This window comes from Elgaria multicarinata, chromosome 1 (genome assembly GCF_023053635.1).
Source record: "Elgaria multicarinata webbii isolate HBS135686 ecotype San Diego chromosome 1, rElgMul1.1.pri, whole genome shotgun sequence".
In the NCBI taxonomy this organism is placed as follows: Eukaryota; Metazoa; Chordata; class Lepidosauria; order Squamata; family Anguidae; genus Elgaria; species Elgaria multicarinata.
Genome location: NC_086171.1, coordinates 120,900,320 through 120,925,586, shown reverse-complemented (window position 1 = coordinate 120,925,586; position 25,267 = coordinate 120,900,320). Strand labels below are relative to the sequence as shown.

Genomic DNA, 25,267 nt, shown 5'->3' with positions numbered 1-25,267 from the left:
GAGACAAATACTGCCAAAAGTGGCCCTTCCAGGAACTTTCTGACATGTATGGCTGATAACTTCCTCCTACAGAAAGTAGAGGAAGAAACTAGAGGATTGGCTATCCGTGACTTGATACTGACTAATAGAGATGAGCTAGTGGATAAAGTGGCAGTTACGGGAACTCTGGGGGAAAGCGACCATGTCATATTTGAGTTCTTCATTTTAAAAGAAACAAAAGCTGAGTATAGCCATATGCGTACTCTGGATTTTAGGAAAGCCGATTTTAATAAACTCAGAACAATGAAAAGTTGTCTCAAACCCATGGCAAGTGACCCTAATAAGAAAAGGAGATGGGTGAGGATTTTTTTAAAAAGGAGATTTTAAAGGCACAATTACAAACAATTCCAACAAGGAAAAAAAGATAGAAGACAACAGAAGAAACCAATGTGGCTCCACAAAAAGCTTAGAGATGACCTGAAAACAAAAAGGACACCTATACGAAGTGGAACACAGGGCAAGCTGCAAAAGAAGAGTACAGACAGGTAGCACACAAGTGCAAGAATGGTGTCAGAAAGGCTAAAGCTGAGAATGAGCTGAGGGATACTAAAAGCAACAAAAAAAGCTTTCTTCAGGTATGTGTATAGTAAAAGACAGAGGAAAGAAATGGTGGTTCAACTACTCAATGAGAACGGCAAATTGATAATAGATGACAAAGAAAAGGCAGAAATGCTCAATTCCTACTTTGGCTCAGTCTTCTTCCAAAAGCGGATCTATGACCCCCCGGTAAAAGCGAAGTACAAGTACAAGTTGAAGGGGCAGGATTGCAGCTTGAGATTGATAAACAAATGGTCAAGGGACATCTAATTTCTTTGAATGAGTTCAAATCTCCTGGGCCTGATGAACTGCATCCAAGAGTAATAAAGGAGTTGGCAGAAGAATTCAGAACCACTGTCTATTATCTTTGCAAAATCATAGAAGATGGGTGAAGTACCGGATGACTGGAGGAGGGCTAATGTTGTCCCTATCTTCAGAAAGGGCAAAAAAGGAGGAACCTGGGAACTACAGCCCGGTTAGTCTGACATCAATTCTGGGGAAATTTTTGGAGCAGATTATTAGTGATTACTAGAAGCCAGCATTGATTTGTCAAGAACAAATCCTGCCAGACTAATCTGATCTCATTTTTGGATCAGTTAACTTCCCTTGTGGACTGTGAGAATGCTGTGGACAAAATATAGCTGGACTTCAGCAAAGCTTTTGACAAAGTGCCTGTGGCGTTACCCACATTTCTATTCCCTTAGGTATGTCTGATGCGTATGTCTAGAGAGTACGGAATATTGGACTGAGTGGGTGTGGCTGGTGATGCTGTGGAAACGGGGAAGGAATATATATATATATATATATATATATATATGGGAGCTAAGTGGTCTGAGGTGTTTGGTTGGTGATTGGGTTTAAAGGGTAGACGTGTGTGATTTCTTGTCAGGAGTTGTGCGAGGAATGAGTGAAAATAAGAACATAAGGACTAAGGATTGTTATTCTTAGATTTGTTGCTGGCAGTATTCTTAAGAATAGGCAGGATTTGAATAGAATTTGAAGAAACTAAGAACTGTAAACAACAATCAACATTTTCTTTATTTTGCTACCAAAACCACATGTCAGGTTGTGTCTCCTGCTCTATTGGTTCATAAATAAACACATTAGATTAAACCTTCAGCCTGCTATATTCACAGAAAAGCCTTTTCCAAATCCCCTTACCTTTTCCCTCTGCTATAAGGGAAAGGTTATACTTTTCTTTTTACCCCTTCCTCAGGTATTTAAGTGGTGGTGCTTAGCCTGAGGGAGGTGTGCGTGTCAAAGCCTTGCGTGTGAGGTGATGGCGTCACAGTGCCCCATGACATTCTGATTAGCAAACTAGCTAAAAGTGGGCTAGATGGAACAACTATTAGGTGGATCCACTGTTGGCTATAGAATCAGACTCAAAGAGTTCTTATCAATGGAACCTTCTCAAACTGGGGGGAGCTAATGTATGGGGGTACTGCAGGGCTTAGTCCTGGGTCCAGTGCTCTTCAACATTTTTATTAATGATTTGGATGAGGAGGTGCAGGGAATGCTTCTCAAATTTGACACAAAATTGGGTGGGATAGCTAATACTCTGGAAGACATAAACAAACTTCAAAGTGATCTTGATAGGCTGGAGTGCAGGGATGAAAACAACAGAATGAAATTTAATAGGGAATATGCCAAGTCCTACACCTGAGAAAAAGAAACCAAAGGCACAGTTACAAGATGGGGGATACTTGGCTCAGAAATACTACAAGTGAGAAGGATCCTGGAATTGTTGTAGATCACAAACTGAATATGAGCCAACAGTGTGATGTGGCTGCAGAAAAAGCAAATGCTATTTTCGGTTGCATTAACAGAAGTATCACTTCCAAACCATGTGAGGCACTGGTTCCCCTGTATTCGGCACTGGTTAGGCCTCATCTTGAGTACTGCATCCAGTTCTGAGCACCACACTTCAAGAAGGATGCAGACAAGAGGAGGGCAACAAGGATGATCAGGGGTCTGGAAACAAAGCTCTATGAGGAGAGACTGAAAGAATTGGGCAAGTTTAGCCTTGAGAAGAGAAGATTGAGGGGAGACACGATAACACTCTTCAAGTATTTGAAAGGTTGTCACACAGAGGAGGGCCACGATCTCTTCTCAATCATCCCAGAGTGCAGGACACAGAATAATGGGCTGAAGTTACAGGAAGCCAGATTCCAGCTGGACATCAGGAAAAACTTCCTGACTGTTATGACTGTTAGTCATAGGGAACCAATGTCAAGGGAACCAATTACCCAGGGTGATTGGTCAAGGGAACCTTGATTAGTCAAGGGAACCAATTACCCAGGGTGGTTGTGGGCTCTCCCACCCTAGAAGCATTTAAGAAGCAGCTAGACAGCCATCTGTCAGGTATGCTTTAAGGATGATTCCTGCATTGAACAGGGGGTTGGACTCGATGGCCTTATAGGCGCCTCCCAACTCTACTTTTCTATGATTCTGCGATTCTATGAAATTTGGGAGAGCCAACTCAATTGTTTCATTTGCCTGATGCAGCATGCATCAGTAAAGGAAGACTAGATCATTAATGTTGAAAAGGGTATTATTCTTTGAGTGGCGTCTTGAATTACGATAGTTTAAAAAACAGGGCCTTACTAGTCAAGGCTAGAGACGAGAAATGTATTCATAAAAGAAGCAGGTGTAGGAGATTGTACCTGGGCCTTTTTTGCATTCAAAGCTTTGTCCCTGCCACTGACCAATAAACCACCTCCCGCCCCCCTGCCCATTCTGTCATCTTTGCGCATGAAGTTCATGGTCTGAATTCTGGCGGAGGAGTGTTCTGAAAGAAAGCAGCACAGTCTATTATTCTGACCTTTGAAATTACTGAGGGATGCCTTGCATCCTTTTAAAATGCCGGCCGAACGATTGTATCAAATCTGTAGGGCTGGCCAATCCAAATATCAAGCCTCTAAAAGGTTACAGTGTCGGAACACGCTGTTGCTTTTGACAGCTCATATCGAACTGCTGGACGCTGACCTTACGCCCAGCCGACGAAAAGTGGAATGACAATACAAAATACATGAATGGCATGAGACACGTTTGTCATGATGGTCAATGATGATGAAAATCATTGCTGAGTTGGAATCTAGTCCAATTATCTACCCTGCCATGGGGATAACCTTTATTGACACTACCTGAGCCTTTCTTGACCGGTCAGAAAGGGAGGCTTTCGCCTGGCCAGACAGCTCGTTCCATTTCCAAATCGCTCTGATCTGTAGGTTAGACCAGGGGTAGGTGACATGTGTGGTCCCCAGTGGTTATTAGACAACTCCCATCAGCCCTCACCTATACTGTGCTGGGAAGAGCTGTGCTGGCAAAGGCTGATGGGAACTGTGGTCCAACAAGAAAGGCTCAGGTTAGTTAATCATGACCATGTCTTTAGCAGGGGAGATAAGTGGCACAGAAAGTAGGAGAGGAGCTTGGGCTTCTCTCAAAAAGGCAGGCTGCTTTGACTGACCATCGAGACCGTGGGCATACAAAAGGTGGCCCACCTTTCTGTTAGCGATGCTTAGAATCCAGCAGGGTGCCTCACTAATTCTGTTCTGCAAGTGGCCCTCACCGCTTGTGCAATAGTGATTTAACACTTTCCGGGCAGCCTGAAACGAGAGGAAATGCTCATTTCTGGAAGGAGGCAGGTCAGAACTCACACAAGGGAGCCCTGCCAACCTGTTCTTCCAGCAATGAAGGAGCTTCGCCTAGGAAGCACAAAATCTCCCTTGCATAAGTGGTGCGTCCCACTTGCACATTAGAACTGGCAGGACCCCCTCACTTGCAGAAGAGAATCAGCAGGGTGGAAAGGATTGGCGGGAGCATAAATACCCCGTTGGATTCTGCCCTCAGACTCTATGGCAAAGTTATAGCAGGAAGGGTTTTCTTTGGTTGAGAACACATGTGCTCAGAATAATAACAGATTTGAGCCACTATGGGGCCACATCAAATCCTATTGGCTGCTTTGTGCCATCTGACCCCTGCTGAGATAGTAACGACAACATCATTCTCTGGGCCTTGGCACTAGTGGCACCTGAGTGTTGCAGAGGGTAGGCCAGAAGCTCCCCTTTCTGCCAACTGTCATAGCAGTGTAGCGAGTGAGGCAGCTGGGTGTGTTGGCCTCCCAGAATCCCTGGCTCAAGCTCTCTTGCTTAAGAATGAGCAGATTGCCTGTGTTCCAATCCTTTATTGTTCTGCAGGTTCACTCTGCCCTGTATTCCACCCCTTGGTGGTAACAGGAGACTTTATAAAATCTATTCCCAAACTGGAGGATGTGCTACCAATTTGCTCCCACTTCCATTCTTTTAGGGCGTTGCTAGACGTACCGGGTGTTCCGTCGTTGAGGAGCGGTGAAAGCGGCTTTTCCCGTTCAGCCGTGACGCCTCATCATCCACACCTGCCTTCGATTTGTGGCGGAAGTTTGCGCCGGTTGTGCTGCTGCCGCCGCGAGAACGGTTGCGCAGCCACACCGGCCTGATTGCCGCGGCTTTTTTTTTCGCTCGCTGCACGGTTTGCGCACGTCCGAAAGACCGCAAACTTGCGCAGCCGTCAGCGATGCCGCCGCCGGCCCTGGCGGCGGCAGCGGCGGCAGTGCCAGTGCCAGCCGAAGTGCTGCTGGTGCTGTTGAGGGTCAACATTGATGCGCTCACTTCCTGATGGGGGTCGTGGCGGGTGTCATATGACCCGAGGTCAATCGTCTGCATGGCCACTCTGTGCCTACATCTCCCATCATGCCTCTGAGGTGTCGGCGGCGATGATCGCCTCTGTGCCCTCTGCCCCATCCCAAGGAGCCAACCCACATCTGGCCGTAGCCATGGCAGCAGCCCACAAACAGCTCTGCCCTCTGCCAGCCTGGTACCCACACTAACAGGCAGCGTACAGCACCGCCATTATGCGGCCACGGTAGCTGCCCACCGCAAGGAGTCACCAGCCACTTTTCCGGTCCTCCGTTCCTGCGCAAACTGTCACTGGGGAAATAAAAAAAAAAGCCGCTCCGCCGCGCTGCCCCAGCTGGCGGACTGCGCGCAAATGGCGGAGGCGGCTTGACCGAAGCCGCTGACCACTCCCCCTTAGCACGCCTTTTCCTGCCCAGTGCGGACCGCAGTGACCTCACATCCTCCCACACGTACTCCGAATTACCGCGGGACAGCAGGAAAAGGCGCCCTAAAACTCACTTTTTTAAAGTCGGGAGAAAGAGGCTTCACCGCGGGATAACGGCGGATCCTCGTGAACGTCATCTGGAAGCCTCGACGTGACTGCGGAAGGTAACGCGCGCTAGAGCCTCGTCTAGTAACGCCCTTAGTGCATTTGCATCTCTCTCTCTCCCTGACAACTTCTTGATGAGTATGTATACATTGATAAAGCACTCCCATCCCACCCCACCCCCAAAAGAAAAAAAAAACAATATGGAAAGTTATCATATGTGGTTTTGCTTCAGGATACTTTTTGTGTAGTGTTTTTACTAATGCTGGCATTAGTTCCTGCGCATTAGTAAAACACCACACAAAAAGAATCTTAGAATCACAGGATCCAGTTTTAGTCATGCTTAGGGCAGACCCATTGAAAGAAACGGTCCTGATTAACTAACTTAAGTTGCATTGATTGAACTGGGTCTACTCCTAGTATGATTAAGTCTGAATCCAGGGATCTCAAAGGTAATTTAGCCGAAACCCCGGCCAATGAAGGGAATCCGGCACTACAGCCTCTGCTTAAAAAGCTCCAGAGAAGCAATCATATATACAGTCACAATGAGACTGGTTGTGTTGTTTTTTTTGCAGTGATATGTCAATGGGCACATATGGATTGATAAGCGGGGCAGTATCTCATTGGGGCTTAATTCTGATATCTGTAGGCTTGCAGTGTTAACCACATCCCTTCATTTTGCATCCCTTCCTTTTCATCTCGGTGCTCAAATTAGAAACCAACACCACCGCCAAAACCTTCAGTACTCCTAATTAAAGCAACATGATCCGCTCTTCTTATAAGCTGTTCCATCTTGGATAGTGAAAAATGTCATTCGAGTTTAAGAGGACATGGTGCCTTGTTCTTTTCTTATTCATTCTGCTGGGTGCTTCATTTATCACATCCAGAGCTCGGCTGCATATAAATCTCCTGGTGGGAACTCCACCGTGGACGCGGGCAAAAACAGGACGCGGTTTTCGCGATGACATTTTTCCATTGTTGCAGTAATTAACGGTCACTTCCCATCACAGCGAAACCGCACAGTGAGAGGGACGACTGCAGTGGAAACAAGGGCTCATTATACGCCTACTGACAAGCATTTGAAGTCGATGGCTTAGGCAGCCACACGTTACTCCTCAGAAGCAGATCGCTTCTGGCTGCCATTCAAAGCAATCACTAAAATATATACATACATATACATATATATAAAAATCAAATCTTACTTGAAAATGCTTTGTCATTAGAGTCTTCCGGTCATCTTCAATTTGCCGGAACTTGGCCTTTAGCCCTTTCATTTGCGTTTCCATTCTTAAAACGTACTGGAAATCTCTCTGAGTCCGTAGGTTTAAAACTTCAATGGACTGAGACATATTCTGAACCTGTCAAAGAACACACACAGAGCACATGCTCATTTTTAAATCTCTCTCTCTCTCTTTCTCATATAGAAATGCAATTCAAAGATAGAGTGATATGCTGGCATGTATCAGTACTTGGATCGTTAGACTTTTTTTCTTTTTTTAAAAAAACAACAGCTCTTCAAAGCGATGAGCTCTCAAATGTACAAGAACAGAGAATTGGAAATGCATCCTAGATCCCACTCTTGTCTTGGTGCATGTGCAACCTCTCCAAAGCTAATGAGATCGTGGCAATATAGAATTTGACTCGATGCCTTTATCCGTCGTACAACACCCTGGCAAAGAACGTATCATTACAACTCAGCCAAGATGCTTCAAGAGGAGCATTGCTTCTGAGGCACAGCCGCATATTCATGCACATGGGCATACAATGCAGTGGCAGCCTGTCCCAAGGAGGCCACGTTCATTTTTGTCAAAACCGTCTCTTAAGAGCTGCTCTATACCTTATATTTTTAAAAAAGGTAAGATGTCTTAAGAAAAAGTCAACCTGAGTGCAACGAATCTGTGCTTTTATACATAGGTCAAACCCACACACGGCGAATCCATAATGTATAAAGTGGCCCTCCTGGGTGTGCACCAAATGCTTGCTAGTTGGTTTTTACCAGCACAACACCATTAGTGCTAGTGGATAGACACCATTGGATACTGGTCTTCATTTTGTTCCTGGCATCTTCTCGTGACTCTGCATTATTGCCATAGTTACTTAGAGCTTTAGATACATGCAGCTCATTGAGGAGTGCCAGGAACTATGCTCGGAAGAGTGGGGCAGCCCCACAGCTCTAGACACAATGCTCTCTGCACTGCATTCAGCAGGCCAACAGCCTTCTTCATTTATTTTGAAGGGGCAAAATCCACATGCTTCATTTTTTTTTTCATGCAGAGAGGGATATCTCTGAAGTATTTCCCAACTAAATCCCCCCCAACCTGCAGGCATGCCTAGAGAATTAACAGAGATTGGTTTAAATACCAAGCCATCATTTTCACCAAAGAATTGGCACACACATCTCTGTAGACATCTGAACCCCACTTTTCCATGTTCAGAGAAGAGGCCATTCTGGAACTCAGATGACTGCAATGAATGAGTCTGGTCCTAGGGGAAACCTCTTCCCTCTGTGGACCTGGATCTATTCTGTCAGAGGACAGGCTGCTCTCAGCCCAGTCAAACCGGCTTGGAAACTAGAACGTTTTATCAAATACACAGTGTGGGTAAAATTAGCACTTTGGTCTAGGTAGCAGAATGTTCCCATAAAGCTGGGATGAGCAATCTTGGAGGGTCTGGAGGCCAATTTCCCTCCACTCTGGAACCCAATTTGGGCTCCCCACCCCATCAAAATTGCTATGGTGCAAATAGCAATGGCAAAAAGACCATTCTCCCCCTTTAAAACAAGACACACACCCAGACTGCACCTTGTTTTAAGGCATAATAGTGCTCCCTATGTGTGGACGTGCATTAACATTTACATTACAATTTGTTACCCCCATGCCTTGATTTAAAGTGCAAAACTTGCTTCTTCTTCTTTTTTTGGCCACTGCTGCCCTGCTGAAATCCGGTAACAATTTTGGAGGTGGCGGCAACTTGGAGTGGTGGTGAGGGTCATAAAAGGGCTGGGGGATGCATGTTGTCCACCACTGCCATAAGGTACCGGGGATGGAGTAACAGAGATGAGGCCAAGTCTTTTCAAGTTAATGGACGGCTTATTGATAAAGCAAAATAGAAGAGAACTTGCCAGGCAAATTACTGAAAGCTTTCCCAGAAAACACGAGGGATGAGTGTGTGAGAGGGGGAAGAGTGAGGAGAAAGATGAGGTGGTCATAAGCCAAAGGCAGCTTGGAGTACTGGAAGCCAGAGTTACTGATAAAAGAGAGAAAGAAAGTGAAGGAAGATTGAGAGCATTTCTACCGGAGGCTTTTATTGCATGTTTGTGACTGGTCACTCACAGAAGTTTGTGGGTCCTTTACATGACATTGTCAGCCTCCAGAATGTCTCCCATGCCTTTTGAGTTTTATTCCACTTTAAAAAAGATTGGAGATAAAGCGATAAGTAAGGTTAATGTGAGATATCAGCAGTGCAAAATGACGCTGTTGCACTGTAATTCAGCAATTAAATGGTGCTGTGTAATGAAACAGATAGAACAGTGCTGAGAAAGGAAGTTTTCAATTCAATTCAATTCACATGTCCACCATGCAAAGAGGCCCATTGTAATCCCAAAAAGAAACCGGAAGCAGAAAGCCCCAGTAAGGATGTGGGATTCCAGCCTCATGAGATGAACCTCTGAGATATTTTACGTGCCTTTCCTTTTATGATCTGCAAGAAGCACATCAGAGGGAGGGGTAGGGATGCTAGCAATGTTAGGGTAAATTCAAAATTGAGACAAAAGCCAGCATTCAGGAGGCCACTGCAAGGTCGGATTGTGGAATCCGAGGGTACAAGCAGGTACCCAAAGCAGGGCTTACAGGAGCACATCAGACAGAGCCCAGAAAAGGGGACACAGTGGACGCCTTGGCCAGAATCTTCAGGGAAGAGGGAGAACTGTGAGCAAAGTGAATGCCATCAGGAACTCTACCAAGTGGAGAGGAAGGAAGAAGACTAAAGAATTGAGAAGTGCAGGACCAGTTATACTTTAGGGAAAAACAAAACAAAACAGGATGACTTCTGAAAGTGTGATTTTTCAGGGAAACCAATGGGGATGGAGATTGTACTTTTATAAATAGCAGGGCACTTGGCTTAGGATGGGTGTGTGTTCGATGCTAGTTGGAGGTCACGCAAGCCTCAGGGCTCTCAAAAGCCAATTAATAAGTTGCAAGGTATGATCTTGATTGCATTAGGATACAGGGACATTTGGGATTTTGTGTGCCCAAGAGCTCCTTTAGCCCAAAGCATGGAAAGCCAAGATGCTCCCTTGTCTTGCCCATATCAGTGGAGACTGGTCTTGCAAACACACACTCTCCTGGCTTGCCAGCCCTTGCAGCTAGAGACAAGATGGAGGCCTAAGAGGCAGGTTGAATGTGCGGGGACAAAATGGAGATGAGCTGGTGCTCTTGGGAAACAGAATTGTAGTTTGGTGATGCTGCTGAGCATTCTCTGTTGGGGACCCATAGTCCCTCACCAAGCTACAGTTCTCAGGATTCCCTGAGAAGAAGGAACATGCCTGTTCAACCCAACCACACCTTTTGAGTCATTGAGCCTCTTCTCCATGCATACAATAAAACTGTGGATGGTGAGAGGCCCTGCTCCTTGCAAACCATGTTTTGAAATGGTGGTGACCAGTCAAGAAAGAGATCTTGGGGTGGTGGTGAAGGACAGCTTGGTGAAAATGTCATCCAGTGTGCGGCCACTATAAAGAAGGCAAACTCCATGTTAGGCGTTATTAGAAAAGGAATTGAGAATCAAACTGCCAGTATCGTACTGCCTTTTTACAAACCTGTGGTGCGACCACACTTGGAGTACTGTGTGTACAGTTCTGGTCACCACACCATAGAAAAGATTGTAGAGATGGAAAGGGTCCAAAAAGGGCAACTAAAATGATCAAGGGGCTGGAGCATCTCCCCTTTCAGGGAAAGTTACAACAGCTGGGATTGTTTAGCTTTGAATAAAGGGGGTGGGAAGGGAAGACGTGGTAGAGGTGTACAGTATGATGCATGGTGTGGAGAATGTGGATAGGGAGACATTTTTCTCCCTCTCCCATAATACTAGAACCAGGGGGTCATCCCATGAAGCTGATTGGTGGGAGATTCAAGACCGAAAAAAGGAAGTTCTTCACACAGCACATACTTAAGCTATGGAATTCACTACCACAAGATATGGTGATGGTCACTAGTTTGGAATGCTTTAAAAGGGGGTTGGATAAATTCTTGGTTACTAGTCCTGATGGCTATGTGCTGCCTCCAGTATCAGGCCGTGGGCCTGTGTGCGCCACTTTCTGGGAGGGAGGAGCATGGGTGGCAGGGTAATGTTGCACTGTGTCCTGCTTGTGGGTCCCTGGTCAACAGCTGGTTGGCCACCATGTGAACAGAGTACTGGACTGGATGGATCCTTGGGCTGATCCAGCACGGCTCTTCTTATGTTCTTAAATGAATATCTGTAATGGGTAGCTATAAGTCTCAGCATACAGGTTGGATCCGGGATCTACCTTCTGTGAGATGAAGGGCTTCCTGTGAGTGGAGTCTGTGCTCTCACAGAAGGCAGATTCCAGTCCAACCCAAGCCCTTCTGCATTGTGAGGTAGAACTCATGGGCTGCTGGCAAAATGGCCACCCCATGTCACATTCACCCCACCCCCAGCCCGCTAATTAGGCAGACTTACCTGCGCTGTGCCATCACCATGTCATGCATTTCTCCCACCCCCATTCTGCATCACTGACTTTTGCTGACAGAGAGGGCCGCTGAAGTACAGGGAACGAATACCGTCATCCAGATCTACCCCTCTTGTCATATTGATATGACCCCATCATGGTGGCGCCAAATCCTTCTTGCGCATTTCATATCTCGTAGTTCATACAAGAACGCCTCTTGCGGTATTTTGAAAAAATGCAGCCGAACAGGTGGGGAGTGATGCTAGAAAAATGGAATGCAGAATGGGTCATGTGTCCCAGTGGTTATCAGTACACTTCAATGTCGATAAAAAGCACTAGTGTAGATGAGCCAAAGTGACGAGGGCAGAATTTGAGACCGGCCTGTGGTCTCAGTTCTGCCCTGGCTCTTGATTCATGGGAGTGTTTTTTGCCAAATAAATAAAGAAAAAGACCTTTTTTTCCCTTTCTTTTTTACAGTTTCCTGCTACACTCATTTAAATGTCAGCACTTTGGAGAATGGATGGTGGTGATATTTGTTCAAGGAAGGGGTGGGGGCTGTGCTGCTGTTTTCTGCAAGTAGTTAAAAATACGGTCTCCAGGCTTGAGCGCCCTCCGACTGAAATAAAAGGAGAAACATGCAATAAATGCCAGGTGCCTGGGCAATGCTGGTGACTTCCACCTGTCCTTTCCCAATGGTCCTTCCTCCTTCTCTGCTGGAAGACCAGGGGCCAAATCAGACATTACTTTAATCCTGTGACTACTAGCAACATCTTTCCCTCCTTTTAACTCTGGAGTAGGCACTGGACCCCCGGATCTGGGAGTCCAGTTCCTACTCTAACGTGGGGGTGTTTAGAGGGGAGGATTTTAAGATCTGAATTGGGTTCGCTATGCCTACTCCAGAGTAAAAAATGAAAAACAACGTAGGTGCTAGACAGAGATGTTTGCTTTGGCCCTGGCTTGCTGGGATGTCAACTAGAAAGAGCAGAGCCTTGATGCCCACATGAACATCCTTCTGTGATGCTTTGATGCCAGCACTTATTTGTGCTATTTGGAATTTGGCTTCATGTGAGCAAATGGTAATTTTGCTTGTTGGGTGCTCCACGCTGAAATGCAGCATAGCTCCAGAGCTTGGATGATGGAGAAAACAACAAAGGAAAACTGTTACTTTCATGACTTCCTTGTGAGCTTCCAGTGGCATCTGGCCAGTGGTGCTGTGAAGGGTGGAACACAAGGGAGTGCAGCTCTAGGACTTTGTTCAGAGTAGGAGCAATGACATCATCTTCAGCAGTGCCAGGGTAATTGACGGATCCTCCTTGCTCTGGCAAGTGAATGAGGTGATAACAAGGCTTTCAAGTTTGCCTATCATTTATGGCAGAGTAGTACACAGAAAGTCAGGGGATGAGGGAAAATAACCCAAAAGTGGCTGGCTCTTTCTTTCCTTTCCTTTAATGGGATTCCTATTTCACACCAGCAGTTTAAATGGTAGCACATCTTTGTAAAACAGTTTCTAGTGAAAAGCAGAAGTTTGCATTTTAGCTGGTTGAAAATCTTTTTTTTTTTTTTTAAAGCCGTGTCCACTTTTTGCAAGTTGAATCAATGCAGCCAGAAGAAGCATGGCTGAATTCAATGGAGCTTGCCCCGAGGTAACTATGGAAAGGATGGCAGTCGTACCCTGTAAACTTAATTGAATTGTGAGATTTTATTAGTGTTTTTTTTGTTTTGGATGGCTGTGTTTTATGATGGCCATTTAAAGCTGCTTTGAATATAAGTAATAGAAAAGCTGTTTTTGCGTGTAAGGGTGTATGTATCTATCTATAGTCCCATTCAGGCACTAAAGAATAAGGGAAACTCCTAACATGAGTGGTGAGTGGAGCCCTCCCCTAATGTCCGTGCGTACAGGGTGGATGTCTACAGGGAGTGAAGGCCCCAACCCTACAGCCGTTTGTAGATATATGCATCAATGTTATGGGAGGGACTGCATGATCTACATGTTATCAGTGGGTGGGGCTACTTGGCATGGTCCCATGCACCACTCAAGTAGTGAGTTCTCCTTATAGTTTATTGCCTGAATAGGACTTATCTCTATATGTCTAAATGTCTGAATTGGGCTTTTACTGGTATATGTCCACTTCTAAATTTAGCATTTCACCGCTGCATCTGGCTGGTTCCTGGACTACATGGAACTCTGGCCCGATTCAAAAAAGCCATTTTTTAAACTTTTTATGGATATGCCAGTCTTCCCTTGCCTGGTGCCCCTTATGTTGGATTACTGCCCAGATGTGGTGTAGTCCACCACATCTGGACTGCACCAGGCTGGGGGTAAATCATCTGAGCCCTAAGGGATGGGATGGGGTGGAAATGAAAAGGAACCCTGTGGAGTTGCACAATCGTTTAATCTTCCCTCACCTCACTTCTGGTTTGAAAAAGATGGTAACGCTGGTATTTCATCAGAATGCAGATTTGCTACTTAGCGAGCTCTTCGCACGTTCTGAGAAAGTGCTTGTAATAATAGCAAATCCACATTTTTTATTATCCCTGTCGCTATGGAAGTCGAGAGCAAATAAAATACCCTCAGAAGTGTGACAAAATCAGGACTGTTTGTTTTGCCCTGGTTGCATTTGCTCTGAATCTGTAATAAGTCTCAATGCATGGATTTATAGAAGCAGAAGCAGAAAAAGGAATTTCCTCAATGTGATTCAATTTAAATAGTTTTTACTGTACTGAATATTATCCAGGCTTGATTTTTATGAGTGAAAATACTACTTAGACCGGTGTGTGTGTGTGTGTGGGAAGAGTTCCTGAACAGACACTTTTTCCAGTATTCAAGACATTGACCTGTTTCACATGACTAAACAACTCACCATTGGTAGCCAGGCATGTTGGGTTGTCATGTTGTTGGTGGCTTAATCTTCAGGAACAAAAATAAGAACCCATGACTTGTTTTAGGGTTGATACCCATAATGGCTTGTTGTGTCATCTGAATATGGCAGGGCGATTTTATCTTGGATTGCTAGAGAGCTGTCGGGCAAAAAACTCTGCAACTCATTGTGATTTTGCTTGTATGCCCAAACAGCCCTTTGGAGGGACTGTCACTTGTTCATCACATGCCCCACCCAGTACTTGGGGTACACAAATGGGGCTGTATTTATTTAACTTCCCCTCACCCAGTGTTTCCAAATGTGCAAGAGCACAGATTTGGGTGTCTGATATGTGTAGCCTTGCCTAGTCAATTTCCTTGTATGTTTCAGCTGTCAACAAGCACTGAGAAAGCAAAAACATGTGAATGTAGTAGGTGCAGCAAAGTGGTAATGGAAACCATCCACTATTACTTCTCAGTGTTCTCCTCCCTTTCAACACTCTGCCAAGACTCCGCCAAGCCCAGAAAGGGGAGCTACTGGTTCCCCTCCTTTTTGGATTAGTTACTACAATTGTGCAAATTTTCCCTCCGTTTTTTGGCCCCTAAAGGTCTCTTCAGACAGGGTGGGGAGGGGGGTGGAATCATATTTCCTTACTGTTGTTCTCTTCTTGGTTCTCTTCCTTGTTTGAAATGAGCTCAATTACACAGAGAAGAGAGCAGCAACCCTGTGGCCTGCACATTTCAATGGGACAGCGCCCTCTAATGGGCATTTTATAGTGCAACCTCAGAAGGGTTTAGTGTCAGAAGGGTGACACTAAAACTGAGAAAAGGAGCGGGTGACATGCAAGTATTACTACTCATGCAGGAGGCTGACTGCATCGTCAAAATGACCCCGCGAACATCCGTGAGTAGCCAGTAAAGCGCATGCTATAAATTGCTCGTTTAAAGCAGCTCTTGATTTGTGGAAACAAAATGCTCAATGAGCCTGATCCAGCAGCCTTCTACTTATGCTTCTAAGTTCCGGGGAGTAACCTACTTTATTCCAATAGGGCTTCTCTCGAGTAAGTGGTATGTGGGTTAGATACACTTATGGGCAGCTTTTGTGCTGTGGAAGTTCCCCCAGAGCCTTGAAAGCATTTTATGCAAGAGTATAAAATGGTAGAGCCCTTTTGTCTGTAAACCAACAGGCTCAGGATGGGAGCAACTGCAGACATATCCCCTGTTATCTTAGGACTGAAGGAGGTCCCCTCCCCCACACCACTATCCATGGCTCATGAATTCTTTCATGCTGAAAGACGGATTGCTTTTATTTCTGAATGCCTCCTCCAACAGCCAAGCCAATGAAAGATGGGAGACTTCTAGGAACAGTGACACACACACACACACACACCAGCGGTACAGAAAAGGCTTGAGGCAATGTGCTCCTATTATGCAGGATAGTGAAAGACGTTCTGCCAGATATTGAATTCGATTTATCCTGGTTTGCACTCTTATTGTGATGTCTTAGCATTTGTTCACACATATCTGCACCTTGCTGGCTGTTTCTGCATTTGATTGCTGTACATTTTAATGATGACTGGCCTCAAATCACAACCCGTCTGGAGAGCATAGGTGTGCACAGCTCATTTCATTAGGGTGTGCACCTTAAAGGCCCCGATTGGAGCAGTGGGGGTGAGAAAGCAAATTTTGGGGGGCTCCTGGAAAGTGTGTAGTTCCCCCAGGGATGCTAATGGCAGCCACCATTAGCATGCCTGGGGGAATTATGAACTTTCCGGAAGCTCCAGAAAGCGCTTTCCCATCCTCTTTAAAAGCTGCGATTCAAGCAGTGGCGGGCATGGTGTGGAAAAGTGGAGGTGGACCCAGGAACATTAGGGTATGCTTGGGCACACCCAGCACACCCTGTGCGCATGCCTATGCTGGAGAGCCAGGTGAAGGTTTCCCTGATCTTGGGAGAAATCCCAGGGCATCAAAACAAAGGCTATATTTAAAGTGGATCACATCCCTTTATTCTGGATGGGTTCTTTTAGATGAGTTATTTAAACTAAAATAACTAGCACCCCTACCTATAATCAGGAAGCATTTCGAATCATATTTTCTGTAGACACGGCCCCTCCACAGGAATAATGCATCTCTTGAAAATGAAGCAATGCATTCTTTTTTTACAACATTTATACTGCCCTGGTCACAAATACAACAGGCTGTCTGAAGTGCACTCGCACATAGCTAATTCGCACAAGGTGATGGAGGCTGAGTCCCTAAATGGAGGCTCTTTTGCAAATTGATCTCCAGGCGCGTTTACTTTTAGCACGACGTTGCTACACTAACGGGCAGCTATTAAGCCAAATCCAGTCCTCAGGGATGCCGTTTGGCTGTCCAAATGCTCAGCGTCAGAAACGAGTGAAAGATGAGGATGAGCAGCATCTGTAGAGACAGAACCTGGGAGCAGGGTTTTTCTTTCATGGGGATGGAGGATAGGATTTTATACCACTCTCCTTTACTCCAGGGGAGCGGAACTTCAGGCTCTGGGGAGAAATCCAGCCACCCGGAGGGTCCCCAAAAGCCCATGGCCCCTTCCGCCCTCTTTCCCTGAATCACCAATTTTGGGGTGGGTTCCATGGCTTTTGTGCAGCCCCCCTCCCCATTCCAAAGGGTCAAAATGCCTCTCCAAAGCTTAGGGCTCATCTACACCAAGCAGGATATTCCACTATAGAAGTGGTATGAAAGCGGTATATAAAAGGCAGGAGCCACACTACTGCTTTATAGCGGTATTGAAGTGGACTGACAACTGTTGTGGTTATATCCTGCTTTGTGTAGTTGTGTCATGGGCCCCAACAGTTGTCAGTGCACTTTGGTACCACTGTAAAGCCTTAGTGTAGATCCTGCTGTGCACTTCAATAGCGCTATAAAGCAGTAGTGTAGCTCTTGCCTTTTATATACCACTTCCTTAGTGGAATATCCTGCTTGGTGTAGATGAGCCCGTAGTTACAGGCAGAAAGTGTTTCAAGCTAAAATATTGTAGTATTTTTTATTTTTTTGGGGGGGTCTACGACCCTTTTGTAGGGCCCCACCCACTGTGGAATGCGGCCCCCGAGTGCTTCTGCAAAATGGGATTTGGCCCTTGGGCCAAAAGTGGTTCTGCACCCCTGCTTTACTCCAGCAAAGCTAGTTGTTCAGCACTGTTCTCAGTGCCTGGGTGCCCTGGAAGCTGTAAGCAGCAAGCAGAGTAAAAGAAGGGAAGGCCTGGACTGCTGGGGCTCCCTTGGGGATTCAGCCTCATATATGCATTCCCCACCCGCTTCCTCTATTATTACACAGCATATCTGTGCAATTCCACCAAGCAAACAAAACACTACCAGCAAATGTATATTTGTCACTGAATGCTTTGGGATATACATCTGTGTTTAATATTCCAGCATGTTTTCACAGGCTCTGGGGAGGAGAAGCAGCAACTCTTTTATGGCAAACGTCGCTAAGTTGTTGATGCTACAGTTGCTAAACAAGTGCTACTTTGGGTTTGCTTTTGTTTTGTTTTGCATTTTTATTTCATTTCGCTTTTCCTACGAGAGAAGCAATATCTTACTAATTTGGTGCATGGGAGAGAATCCCTGTGTGCAGCAGGATTCATGTCTGTTCATTTAAGGAGAAACCGAGAAATGGGGAAGAAAAATGGAATTTATATACGGCACGTACAGCCCTGGCATGAATTGCTTTATCTTTCTTGAAAGCTGCTGATGCGGTTCAATAGTCTGAGCCTCTAGATCTTCAGCAGATTGGGATAAAACTGTAGCCGGGATTTTCAAGCTACCGGCTGAATTGAACCGCGACACGTACCTTTTAGATTCTGCCTAGATCAGTCTTCCCTGCTCTTGCACCCTCCAGATGCATTGGACTACAACTCACATCATCCCCAACAGCATGCTTGCTGCCTGGGGATGATAGGAGTTGTAGGTCAACACATCTGGAAGGTGCCAGGTTGACGTTTGACCTTCAACTGGTCAATGAAACAAGGCCTTCCCTTATAATAGGACAAAGGCTGTTAATGATGGAGAGAAGGCCGTAGGTACGCCATCTTTGAACACGGCAAATTATGGACAGTTCAGTCACTTACCACGTCATGCCAGCACGACTGCACAAGTATAATAATGGCAGACGGATGGCTTGAATTAGCCAATGCTGCCCCCAAAGCAAAGCAATTCCTCCACAGAGGAGCACAATCCCCCTTGTGACTGTTTGAATCATCGTTCTAGCCCTGTGCATCTTGGTTGGAAGGGAGCAACCCTGGATCAGGGAGTCATGCAAAGGCTCAACATGCAGCCTCCTCTGAAGGCTAATTTTTTTGGTAACATCTCTGCCATGCCCCATCACTTTCGCGTCAAGGCCAGTTCTGAATGACCTCCTCCTTCTCAGACTGTATTGCCATCCTAAGCACCTAGAGCGGGTGTGGGCAACTCGTAGCTCCCTAGATGTTTTGGCTTACAACTCCCATCAGCCCTAGCTAGCATAGCTAACAGTGAGGGATTATGGGAATTGTAGGCCAAAGTATCTGGAGGGCCACAAGTTGCCCACCCCTGACCTACAAGATTCAAAGGAGATCAATGGACACTGAATGACCCCAACGCCCCGGACCACCCATTCAGGGGAAGATACAGGTTCTAAATTGCAACCAGATTGGTCCCACCTGCAACTCCAGAACCTCCACGATCTCAATTTCAGGAGCAGAGGCAGCGGTGAATCTGAACAGGAGCCCACAACTGAAGAAACAGTGCTTCCCATCCCTGAGCCCTGCTTGGGTTGAGAGGTTGACTCCAGGCACGAGGAGTGAGACAGCAGGGCCCGTGATAAAGCGGTTCAATTGGTGCCCAGCCGTTGTTGCTGCAACCTCCCGTTCAGCTCAGCCTTCAGCAATTGCTTGTCTGGACAGCTCCCCTGCTCACATGAAAACCTTGCTGGACTCCCTGAGAAGCCAGCGATCTGAGACACACCAGCCCCGGTGGTGGGAATGGCGCTCTCTCCCCATTAGCAGAGACAGGTCTGATTGGAAGCACACAAGGTCAGACCGATGAATCATTCTGAGGTGCAGCAGGCTTCTGTATGGGTGGGTAATTGGGGCACAGAATGTGCCTTTAATGATTTAATAAATTCATTTCCTACAGCACAGCGACAGTTCTTTCATGGCACAAAGTACAACTGTATAGCATTGAATACCGTCGTTTTATTTTTGATGATTAAAACTAGAGCTGAAAACTGGTCACCAATGCCTAATCATCATTAGAGTCCTTTATTATTCCACATAACAACTGTTTCTACTATGACGCATAAAACTACGTACATTACAAAGCTACAAAACATATTCGCAGTGCCATCCTACAGCCGTATCTACTCAAGAGTAAGCCCTAGTGAATACCACAGGTCTTACGCCTATGTCAGTGTTTATAGGATTGCACCATAGCAATAATAATAATAATAATAATAATAATAATAATAATAATAATAATGTTTTTCCGCTGCTTCCAGGAGCGCTTTCTCATTAACACTTGTTTGGAAGACTGAAGGCATCACTAATTGCAGTTCATGCGGAAACGCAAATTCTGCCTTCACAGAAATTACAGTCAGACTTCGTCCACAATACATTTTCTGCTTCTTATTATCCAGCACACTTGGGGAAGCATTCATTGCCACACTGCATATTATTAAAAAGAGAAAGTGGCTAAGTAAAATTGGTTTTGAATGGGAAATAAACATATGATTTAAAAGAGAGAAAGCAAGAGAAAGAAATGTTTCCAGGGGCACCTTAATGGCCAAAGCAAAGAAAGGCATCATACACGCTCACCTTCTCTAGCAGTTGTCTAAGCTGCCGGCTTTTGGCATCCCTGGAGCAGAGATTTTGTTCTGGTGCAACCACAGTGCAAATGCATCGCCCGTCAGGGTCCTGGGCAGAGCTGTAGACTTGCCACCCTTCTTTGGGACTAATTTGAGTCTGTGAACAAAAGAATGAGGGACAATAATCAAGAGACACTGAACAGAGAAAGAAAATGGGGTTCTAAAGACAAACAACTATTTTGCAAAATTTTCATAAGAACATAAGAAGAGCAGTGCGGAATCAGACAGAAGGCTTAGCCAGTCCAGTGTTCTGCTCCCAGAATGGCTGCCCAGATACCCCCATGGGAAGCCCACGAGCACGATAGGAGGCCTTGTGTTTCTGGGGAACCCAAGCAGGGAGGGAGCTGTAGCGAAATGGCATTCAGAGGCACGAGGCCTCCTATACTGGAGGTAGCATATAGCCATCGTGACTGACAGCTGTATCCTCCATGAATCATGAAAAAATTCATGGCACCGAAATGTATGAAGATGTACAGGTTTTTGTAAATGTAAACTCCATTATAACAAATTGCTCTTGGAAAGACATATGTCAGTGACATATTGCACTTCCTCGGTGAGTTCAGTGAATATGTAAAAGCGGAGCAGAATTGTTCCTGCTGGTGACGGCCTTTCTTCACTAGACCCTCTGGCTGTGCCCCCCCCACCCCACCCTGTGTACAAAGGGGGCAATACTATGCGTGTTTAGACAGAAAAAAGTCCTACAACTCCCAGAATGCCCCAGCCACTTGGGTGAGCTGGGAGTTGTAGGACTATTGGTGGCTCTTTCCATGCATTCAGCTGAACACATGAACATCGGGGTGTGTGGCCAGAGGGTGTACCAAACTCAGGGCCATGGCTAGCAGGTACAGAGTTGTGCTCCTCCCCCACATCAGTGGTGCGGCTCACAGCCATAGCCCCACCCCCTTGTCCACACCTGTGAAGAACATGCCGAAGGCTTTTCTGAAAAAGGCCTACTCTCTTCCTTCAAAGGGAGAGACAGTGTGGTGTAGTGGTTAAGATGGCTGGACTTGGACCAGGGTGGTCTCTGTTCATGTCACATCCACGCTCAGCCATCCTGATTGCTTGGACTGTTCACTATTCGTCCACCTATCCTAAATCACAGGGTTGTTCGGTATTTTAGGATACTTTTAGTATGCTTTTAGGATGTTTTTTTAACAGTGTATAAAATGTTTTTAATCAGCATTTATGTATTTTATGCTTGCTGTTGTTCCCCGCCTCGATCCAACTGGAGAGGCAGGTAAGAAATAAATTATTATTATTATTGAAAAAAGTAGGCAAACCACCTACTTAGAAATGTGGGATATACGGTAATTGCAATGAAGGAAAAAAAGAATTTCCCTCTTGCTTAACCCGTGCTTGCCATTCCCAGCCACAGCAAAGTCTAAGTACACTTACAGTCAGTTGCTCACACACAATTTTTTGTTTTCCTTGTTTCTCCCTTTGCCCCTAATTTCAAACCTGAGTTTGTAAATTCCTTGGGGGCAGGGACCTGTCTCCTGATGAATTAATGGACAGTTGCAGTGTTATCTTTTGATTGCAGATTTATTTTCTGTTTTGATTGTATTGATTGTTGTTTTACTTGTTTTATTTTTTGTAAGCAACGTTGAAATTATTCATAAAAGGAAATCTATTAGTGTTTTAAACAAACAAACAAACAAACAGTCTACTTCACAACTCCTCCTATTATCAGCCATTATCGCCCACTTTCTGAATTTTTCTTTCACATGTAGCCCCTGCTTAATCGGCCTTTGAAAATTAGGGGACAAAACATCCGTTGTATGAAAGGCATGTCCCTCCCAGGGCAAAATGAAGGCCACCAAAGTTTTTGCATGGAGTTCCACAGGCGATTCAAAAGTAGTTAATCCACTTAATTTCCCTCCTTACAGATGTGCCTTCTGCTTTGCCTGGGACAAAGAACATATACATCTGCCTCGGTCTGGATGAGTAAAAGAAAAAAGAAAGTGAAATAAAATAAATAAATAAATAAATAAATAAATGCAGGGTTTCTGAGGGCGGCACACTCTGACTCATATTAGAAGAGATCCTTGAAATGACTCACTGATCTATGAAAGAGGCTTCCCTCATTTCCCCCCCTTGAAGTTGCATTACATAACATTCTGCCTTTTAACAAACAGGGAGGGAGGGAGAGAGAGAGAGAGAGAGAGAGAGAGAGAGACAGACAGACAGACAGACTCCACATAGAAACTTAGGAGGTTGCTTTCTATCAAATGAGACTAGCTGGGAATCATAGGCATTGGAGTTCCTCACACATGGAAGTCAACAGGTTGGGCAAGCACGGTACAGGGCACCACTGATCTAGATGGCTCAATTTTTAGAGCGCACATCTGCCTCAGCTTAGCTGGCCACCCTTCCCCAATGCCGTCCAGATGTGTTTGACTGTATCTCCCTTGAAGACATCTGGAGAGCACCAGGTTGGGATGGGGTGGGCTATAATGACTCATCGTGTCTCTTCAGGGTCTCAGGTGATGAAATATTCCTGTCTTTCCTCTTACCTGCTATCTGATTCTTTTCTAAAACCAAAAGAGGGATGCCAGGGATTGAAGCTGAGAGCCTCTGCATGCAGATCAAATGCTCTCTTGAACGTGGTCCCTCTATCAGAGGAAGTTGATGACCACAGAAAGCCCAGAAGAGAGATTTGGCCTGAAGGAGTGAAGCTGCAAAGCTTGGATGCAGAATGGAAATGTCTGTCCCCGCCACCCTCCACAACAGCTGTCAAAAGAAAAGTAAGCAATTCTCCTTTGTGTCTTCATTTTTCTCACGAGGTCAGAGGCCCCCATCCGGCAAAAGAGATCTGCATGCAGAACGCTTATTCACGGCCTGTTTAGGTGGGTGCTGATGTGCTTCCCCCACCTCCGCATTAGCTGTTGCATCATGTCAGCAGCAGTGAGGAGGACGAGGTAGCTCCACATGGGAAGTGACTCACCTGTTCCTCTGGGCCAAGACTACCCTGCCCATCTGTCTCTCTATAATATGCACATATACAGAGACAAGGCACTGGAAGTCACTGTTGAGAGAAAAGATGCAACAGCGAGGAGGAGAAGCAGCAGCCTGGGCCAGGAAGTTCCAGCGATTGGCGATGGTCCCCCTACTGCACTTTAGGCCATAGCATGTGCCTGATTATGCCAACCCTAAAGCTGGATAGGGCAGCTATGCATTTTGTAGTTTCCACAGGTCAAATAGGCATATCAGCATCTGGATATGGACAAGCCCAAATATGGACAATGAAGATCTGCCTCGTTTGCCTGTGTACGCATGCACAGCCCAGTCTCCCAAACTGCAATGACGGGTGGAGTAACAGTTACCCTCAGTAGTTGGCATTAACACGGCTAGGGGCTGCAGGCACTTGTCATCTTGTGCCACCCTTCCCCAGTGGCCTGGTGAACATAACTGGAGGCCACACGCCTTGCACAAGGCTACCCCTGCCTGCAGCCTTTGACTGACACTGGTGGGAGCTCACATATACCCACCCGAGAGGCGAGGTGCACCTCTTTCTAAACACAGAAAAGATCTCACGGGTGTCCTCTTTTCTGAAGCTACTGCATGAGTGCCATTCATTTCTCACAGGTAATCCTATTCAGGAAAAGGCTGGACCCATTCCCAGACGTGAAAAAACGCAAGAAAGACAGCATAGGTTACAGCCTACCAACTTCCTATCAACTTCCACGATTTGTGGCAGCAATACTTAATACAACAAAACTCCTGGTATGAATCTACCTGTATGATTGTCACCTGTGGCCCTCCTCTGAGGGAGGTTTGGAGGATGGAACAAGGAAGAGGGCCTCTTCGGTGGTGCCCCCCTGATTGTGGAATGTTCTTACCACTAAGGTCTACCTGGTGCCAACATTGTCATCATTTTGGGGCCAAATTAAGACTTTCCTCTATCCTAAGAATTTGACAGCTTTTTAAGGGGGCCTGGGATATTTTTGTATGTAAATACTATTATTATTTTTGAGATCTTTTGCTATAGGGTGATATAGAAATGTAATAAATGAATGAATGAACTTCACACCCACTCCCCCCCGCCCACAACGGCATAACAGCATACCCCTCAAACCAAACTCGCCACTACATAGGGCAAAGATAGATACACATCCAGTCCCTCCAATAATCAATTTCACCCAAAAGCACAATAAACAAAGCACACGTCTGCTAAAAGTGAGCTCTAAAGTTACACAGAAGCCTTTTTTCTCACATAGGAACTCAATCCATTTTTTTAAAAAACAAAAAAGGGAGCGATGGTATTGACATCTGGAGTTAACCAGGTAGAGCTTTCATTTCCTTTAACATAAAGGAGAAGAGGAGGTTCAAAAGATGTGTGTGTGTGTACAATCAGTGGCTGGCAGGCAGCCTGGCTTTTCTGCAGGAATCATCTTACACAAACCCCCCAGAAAACAAGGCAGCAAGAGCTTTGAACAAGATATGGAGGGGTGGGGTGGGATACATTGAGGAATCAGAAAGAAATGAGACTGCCAGGCATTTTTCCACCTTCAGTACCATTCAAGCCTCACAGGAATTTGTGAGGTAAACAATAGATATTGCAAAACAGACTTGCCATTAGTAGAGATGAAAATAGATTTGGGTAGCATGCTAAATTAGTCAGTATGTGTCCAATTCAAATGTCTTTCTTAGGCTAGATATAGCAGTGTGTGTTGAATGGTGTGTGTGTGTGTGTGTGTGTGTGTGTGTGTGTGTGTGTGTGTAGTGGGTGGGTAGCCTCCTGTGGGAGTAGAATGGATACTACTTTACATTGCAGTGCTAGTCACATCTTTAAATGTTCCTCTACATTAAAAGCAAAAAAGAAAAGAAAAAAAGAGCACACCTCCCTTCTAACAGAAAACTAGCTCAGTACCGAAGGGCCCTTTAGCCCTGAAGGAGCAGTTATCTACTTGCAGGGAGTTTTTACATGGGGGAACATTCCAGGGCTACTGGACACGCAAAGGGGCTAACAAGACCACATAAGCTAGCCCTGCTCCATACGAATGTGCTTGCCATGCGCCCACTGATGCATGATCACTGCATACATGTAGGACCCTATGTCAGCCCTATGT

General features: G+C 45.6%; 1 protein-coding gene across 2 annotated transcripts in view; it reads right to left on the bottom strand.

Annotated features, from left to right (window-relative positions):
* OLFM3 (olfactomedin 3) overlaps window positions 1–25,267 on the bottom strand; it is a 202,830-nt gene that overhangs the window by 21,315 nt on the left and 156,248 nt on the right. For both annotated transcript variants that reach the window (XM_063135636.1, XM_063135626.1), the window contains exons 2-3: window positions 20,149–20,295; window positions 6,978–7,133 (exon numbers count right to left, since the gene is read on the bottom strand). In XM_063135636.1, the coding sequence (XP_062991706.1) occupies window positions 6,978–7,133; window positions 20,149–20,295 (303 nt within the window). The remainder of the gene's footprint in view (window positions 1–6,977; window positions 7,134–20,148; window positions 20,296–25,267) is intronic.